The sequence below is a fragment of the Orbicella faveolata genome, unplaced genomic scaffold (assembly GCF_042242905.1).
Source record: "Orbicella faveolata isolate gen_17 unplaced genomic scaffold, um_ofav_v1 contig_1, whole genome shotgun sequence".
Classification (NCBI taxonomy): domain Eukaryota; kingdom Metazoa; phylum Cnidaria; class Anthozoa; order Scleractinia; family Merulinidae; genus Orbicella; species Orbicella faveolata.
In genome coordinates, this window is record NW_028301536.1 from 32738144 (window position 1) to 32745000 (window position 6857).

At 41.8% G+C, this 6857-nt stretch overlaps 1 protein-coding gene across 2 annotated transcripts in view; it reads right to left on the reverse strand.

The window, feature by feature from the left end:
- Positions 1–856: 856 nt before the first annotated feature.
- LOC110054170 (uncharacterized) overlaps positions 857–6857 on the reverse strand; it is a 17677-nt gene continuing 11676 nt past the window's right edge. For both annotated transcript variants that reach the window (XM_020760506.2, XM_020760505.2), the window contains exons 7-14: positions 6719–6857; positions 6398–6460; positions 5510–5649; positions 4758–5018; positions 4282–4418; positions 2974–3647; positions 2475–2539; positions 857–1313 (exon numbers count right to left, since the gene is read on the reverse strand). The exon at positions 6719–6857 is cut by the window's right edge and continues 142 nt beyond it. In XM_020760506.2, the coding sequence (XP_020616165.2) occupies positions 1289–1313; positions 2475–2539; positions 2974–3647; positions 4282–4418; positions 4758–5018; positions 5510–5649; positions 6398–6460; positions 6719–6857 (1504 nt within the window). In that variant the 3' untranslated portion in view covers positions 857–1288. The remainder of the gene's footprint in view (positions 1314–2474; positions 2540–2973; positions 3648–4281; positions 4419–4757; positions 5019–5509; positions 5650–6397; positions 6461–6718) is intronic.

Genomic DNA, 6857 nt, shown 5'->3' on the forward strand with positions numbered 1-6857 from the left:
AAACGATTGAAGCGATACTGGATGTATAAATATCGGAAAGTGTCAAAAATGTTCATGAAAACGCAGACGTTTCGGGTATATGACCCTTCTTCAGTGTTAAAAAACCGTTAAAAAACCGTTAAAATACGCAGTAGATTTGTAAGTACGTTAGATGGGCGCGCGCACGTAGAAAAATTGCGCGTGCATTGTTATTGTTATTGTTTGTGTAGTGGCACCAGCATCCAGCGAAAACAACAGGAGATGACGCTGATTTTTCGGCCAGGAACAGTGCAGCCGCATGGACTAAACATAAACTTCAGCTACATTTAAACAATGCACGCGCAATTTTTCTACGTGCGGGCGCCCATCTAACGTAGTTACAAATCTACTGCGTATTTAAACGGTTTTTTAACGGTTTTTTAACACTGAAGAAGGGTCATATACCCGAAACGTCTGTGTTTTCATGAACATTTTTGACACTTTCCGATATTTATACATCCAGTATCGCTTCAATCGTTTTTAGAGACTTGCATAGGCTGCCGTGAACGAGTGTTTGGAGTTGGAAGGTGCCATTTTGGATTCGGCGAGCAGACGGCACTCGCCTGGCAAAAACGTCTGTCCTGCGAAGAAGAGCGGCCATGACACTTTCAATTTATTACCTCTCGGGTTCAGCTTCTTCCCATAAAAAAATCCCGTGATTATATACCAGTGTGTTGATCAAGAACATTCCGGACGATTCTTCTAATGTGGAGGTCAAACCTACACTGGTATAACATAACTGGTCTGGGCGATAATTCTGTTAAATGCATGCTGCGTCATCCGCTAAAAGAATTCTTAAAGGATTATCAAGCCCCTACTACAAAGTCAAATATCCATATCATTTAAAGCTTTTCCATTTTATTTACAATATAAATTTTAGAACTCTCGTAATAAGTTAATAAAACTGTCATATTTACAAGATGTAAAATTATCACCTAGAACCGACAACAGTTCTCCTTTCTTCACATATTCTTACATGGGCAAATGGTGTAACTTGAATGTTTTCATAATCTCCTTTTCTCAGATAAATGATAATCCTTACGTCATGAAGTAGCAATGGATTAAGAACAAACAGCTGAATATACATTTTTGCCCAATATTTCGGTTTAAAAATATCGTGAAAGAAATTTCAAAAATGATTGGCTATCATCTCAAATCCAACGCGCGCTCGTGGAATAATTGTTTTAATTGTATTTACTAACGCGGTCCCTTAACGACGAGGAGAAAGAGTAGAGTATTTCCATCCAGTTTACTAGCTTTTACTAATGCTTCACTCAAATTCATCTGTTTCATACCTAAAATAAAAACAAAATAATTTAGATGTTTTACATTACAAAACTAAATAAAACAAACAAACAAACAACCACAACAAAGAAAACATAAAACAAAACTGAACACAGTGAGATTCTACTTCATCTTGTACATTTCTGCCGAACAACCTTGTCAGCCTGGATTTCTTGCCAGTGAATTAAACATCTCGTATACCGGTTTACGTGCCATCGCGTCTTCCTCCACGAGATAAAAAGTCGGAAAATAGCAGATGTGCACGTTGTCGTAGTTTGACTTCAGCTACCAGAATTCCTTTCCTTTTTTTCTTTATTAATTACCCTAATTATAGCATAAGGAGCAGAATAGTGAAGGATTCTGGTAGTTGTAGTCAATTGACGCCATCATGCAAATCGCCTACTGTCCAAAACAATCCATATTGATCACGTGTCTATAGACATCCGCGTAGTCTCTCTGATTGGATGCTACTAACGCACAAAAATTCAAACCGACAAAGCAACAGTCAAACGGATCTCTGTTGACTACGTCATCAGAATGAAATGTTTCGGGTGAAACGCCATACGATGAAAAATTCTGGTCTGAATTTCCGGAAATTTCCAGTGACGAATGGAACAGCATTTTTCGGAATTCCTGAAAAGAGGGCGTGTCGAGGTAGACCGAAAGTTTCGGAAATAGACCTTTCCCGCATTCCAACAAACAATGGCGCCGAGTCGAGGTCAGGGTGGACAAAAATACAGCAAATGTATGAAAACGTCCACTCGAACCTCGCTCTGGTGCTATTATTCGAACGCACTGAAGTGGAATGTGGGAAAGGTCTATTTCTTACGCGGAATTTCCGTTCCAATTGACTTTCTTCCCAAAATTTCAGAAATTTTCAGATTTTCTGGAAACTTTCCCTGGAAATTTCCGTACCATTTGTCCTCGTTTCGAAATTTTCGGTTGAACGAAAAGCGCCCCACATCTCCTAGAGCACTTCCTAGCCATCATCTTTCATCACAACCATTCGATGAGGCGACGCGAAATGATAAATAAATATATAGTTTTACTCGTTCCATCCGAGAACAGAATTATTTATGAATATTTAGATGATATGTAATCGACATGGCACGTATATCTTATTTCAAGTATGCAGTATGAGATTATTATAAAGATAATTAAGTTACGTTTACCATGGTCTATCGTCCTGTTGATATCCATCCAGCGAGTATGTTAACACGTCAAGACCTGATTGTTCCTGTTTGAAAGAAATACTTATGAATAAGTAAATAGCGTGCACGGAGGCCCTAACTGAACTGGTTATCAGTGCTGTATCCCACAATTATATCAATCCCCTAATCATTATTGTGATTTCACACCAAACTACAGTCTTCTTCAAACGTGTTATCTTTAGTTAACTTAAAAGCAACAACACAACAGTCCATAAACAGCTTCTAAAAGCCAACCCTGACTAAAATAGCTCTTGGAGGATACACTTGTAAATAAAGAACTCACAGCATACGCCCTCTGTTTCCATGTGGAACACTGTTCTCTTCATTACAACATTTTAAGCTCAATATATTAATACCGATATTGCACATTGAGGCAAAATATTTTACGACAAAAAAGATGCCTTAGCTTCTCCCTCGTTATTTAATCCATTGATTCAAATATACGTTGTCATAAACTTACCGCAACTGGCTTTACAGGTTTTTGGACTATAACAGACGGAACAACACCACTTCCCAGATTCCTCTTCACCCCATTTAGCGAGGTCATATTTCTGTCCTTTTGTACATATCTAGGGACACCACTATCACGTGACGTTGTCCGCACCGGCGGTTTTGGAGGTATGCGGGGCCTCTCTGTAGGAATTTGTCTATTTACATTAGTAAGATTAGTGTCTTTCGGCGATTCATTCCATGAAACAGTCTTCTTCGCTCTATTTGCTCCAACCGGGACTTGCCTGTGCAAAGTTTGGCGAGCACCCGTTGTATTTGTATTGTGGTCTTTCGTTCGACTTGAAGATGGGTGTCCGCGACGATGGCGCGGTCCACTGCTTCGCTGGGCACTGCGTTCAACGTCACTATCAGAACTTATCGTGCTATCAGAGCTAAATGTTGGCGTTCTACGTCTGTTTGCAAGTGATCGTGACCTTGCGGGTGTGCCCGCTCTATCCTCGCTTGCAGTTCTTTTCTCGTCTCTGGCGTTATTTATTTTTATTTTATTTATCTCGTTCAATTCTTCTCTTGGAGTCCCAGACGTAGGCCGGCTTCCTGATGTCGAGTCTGTCCGAGCAGGAGAATGGGAGCGAGATGACGATGCGGAATGATACGTGTCGACTGGACGGAGTTGGAGACTGGGACCTAAAATAAAGACAACAAGAAAAACAAAGTGATCACATGGGAGGTTCTGAACAGGAAGTGCTGGTGAGGATAGGCAAAGCTAGGACAACTTTCCTTCTACTTAGACCAGTGTGGAGATGTAGGGAGATTCCTGAAGACAAACCTTAGGACATATATGTTTTCTTTTTAAGGACATTTCACACTAATGTCAAGACCGTCGTGACGTATGGAGCCGAAACTTAAAGAGTCATGACAAAGAAGATCACGGATAAAGTTCAAGCCTTCGTAAATCGGTGCCTACGCTTCATCCTTGGTGTCGGGTGGCCAGAAACCATCAGCAGCGAAACTCTCTGGATGATAACACAGGAAGAAAAGATGCTGACTCAAATTTAGAAGAAAGAAGTAGAAATGGATCGATAACACTCTTGGCCAGCAACGGGAAAGTGACACCAGGCGAGCTCTCTTCTGGAACCCGCAAGGTAAAAGAACGCGTGAAAGGCCAGAAAATACCTGGCGAAGGTAAGCAGAACAAGAACTTCGGCAGACAGGACTAAAATGGGACGAAATACAACTGACGTGCCCAAGACCGCGATGAGTGGAGGAACATTATAGATGCCCTATGTTCCATATGGCATGTACTTGGCAAACTACGTACCTTTAAGTCTCGGTTCACCCACAGAGACACCGTCGACTCTGACTGGAGTCAGTTTAGACTTGATTAGCGGTGATTCCTCCACCTTCTGCGCACGCTTGGACATCACAAGTCTGCGCGTATTGGCGGCTATTTGTTTCCTGTAGAAGGAAATATGATGTTAAAAAGTGTAACCCACACTTTTCTAATTTTGCGCACAGTACGCCGAAAGGATTTTACTCAAAACAGGCTTAAAAACCACACAATTAAAATTAAATCACCATGAAAACGTTAATGTACCATGTGCAAGCCAATATTAAAAGATGCAATTTTATGCCGCAAAAATTATATGTCAAAATGTTTCGACGGCAAGGACCGTTCTACAAGTGGCTTTCTGTTCACGATGTGTGAAGGAGCTGGTACCTTTCACGAAAATAATGTTCAGAACATTTTTCTTCTAGGTTTGATTTTAACTGTTCTTTTCTCGGTTTCACACTTACGCCATAACTTGTTGCATAGTTGAGTTTTCACCAGCTGTGTCCGACCAAGACATTGGCGGTGAGACTCCTGAACCACCAGAGTCTATACTCCCTCTGGCGCCCAGTCTCCTCTGTTGTTTTAGTGCTTCAAACTGACGCGCGCTTATCACTTCAGTCTCTTTGTTCATAACTGCTATCCCGTTACTGTTCAGCCGTCGGTTGGACAGCGGTCTGTGTTTCGGGCTGTGATCAGATCCGTCGATGTGATAATGATAGGCACTTCTATTGATCAAAAGAGGCTATTTTAAACAGCAATAAAGCAATAAATACATCGTACAAACATATTATCAAGAAAATAATTTAAAAGAATTGCTGCATTGAAGCAAGACTTGTGAAAAATTTTAACGGCCTTTTTACGGAAGGTCAGAAAGTTGCCCTCGTGCCTGAAAGAGGCAACCAAACATTTTGATTGAAATCCGTTTTCATTCTTTCTCTCTCCATATTTTGTCAACCCATGTAACTCTATTGCATTATTCGGTTGCCATAAAACGCTTGAAAGGAAACGGTATCTATAAGGCGCAGTACCTTTCTGGTCTAGCTAAGCAGGCGACGGAGTTCTTTATGTGTTGTTCTCATGAAAGATAAGCTTAACTCGGACATTGTTTCTCTCCACCCTCGAGTGTTATCAGGTTTACCAGCAAATTTTTGCCAATGGTAACCTGACAAAATGTTGCGCGTGATATCAGCGAACTGCTACTTCGCACTCCACTCACCTTTCTCGTCCAAAAGCTTTTGGGCTTTCACCATCGGGTGAGCCGCTGGCCCGACTTCTGTCGCTACGCGGGCTATCCGTTAGTTTACTACCCAGTTTGTCGTCTGTAGATTTTGTTGCCTCAGTACTATTGGTATCGCTCTGTGAGGAGAAAACCACCAAATAGGGATGAAATACAGACAGCGCCATCGAGTTGCACTTAGTTTGTACTTATAAATACGTTCTTTTTCCTTTCCCATTTCAGAACAAGCGAGAGGCGAAAACACAGACGTTTTTGAGAGGCGGATTACCATCGGAAATCCAATGCTCTCTTATTTCGCGCATATGATTGACATTTCGTTGAAAAGGTCAAGTTTAAGTGATAGCCTCTCTACCCAACTCATTGGGGGGAGGGGAGGGGGGAGGGCGGTAAGAGCGTGCCAAAGAGCAAGAACATGAACTTCTGGTTGCCACCCGTGGCTCAAAACGTCTGTGACTAAGTTCTCCAGTCAAGCGATGGTGTTGCATCACACGAAGGGGAGAGCGAACCCTAGTTGCTTCGTGTTGCAGAAACTGGGATATGCTAACTCTTAATGAGGGCCACAATGAGGTCGAGCGAGACTTAGCCGTTACACTAAGTATTCAAATCAAGTGCCCCCATCTCAGATCAGAAATTACATTGCCACTGAATGTCGCGGAAGGTTTATTATCCCAACGCAATGGTTTACCCTACCACAACAACTTGTCAAAAGAGGGAAAAGTTAAAAGGAAATGCACACCCATACAGACTTGGAGGACGAATTCAAACTATAAACTACAAAAAGAAATTCCGAATCCTCTCTCACAGACCCCTCCCCTAGCCCCACCCAATCTCCGTGTCTCCTGCTCTCGAATTGATCGCATCATTTACCTGGTCTCCACCGACTGCTTCCGGTCTGTCTGGCATACCAGTTCGTGCCCGACTTTCCAGGAACTGTTCGAGAAATAATCACTGTGAAGATCATTTAAAAGTACAGGGATTTTTGGACCGTAAAATTGGTTTCGCAATTAAGCTACCTGTTCATGAAAAGCTAAAATATAAAAGAAGGAGAAAAGAACTCAGATCATCAGTTTCTAGGTATCCCCACAAGTTTCTGTATGCTGCGCTCTTGTTTCACCATAGTTAGTAGAGGGGAACTATGGCTTCACTTAGGCAATGCATTGACGTATATGCCCATAACAGGTAACTTGCCTCTAGCCTTTGTTTGAGGTCTTTATTCTCCTCTTTGCAATCTTTGAGTTCTCTATGTAACTTCGCTACCCTCTGAGAAAGTAACCAACACGATTCTTCCATCACCAAGTAACGGGCACAACCAGTTTGACCAGCTGCG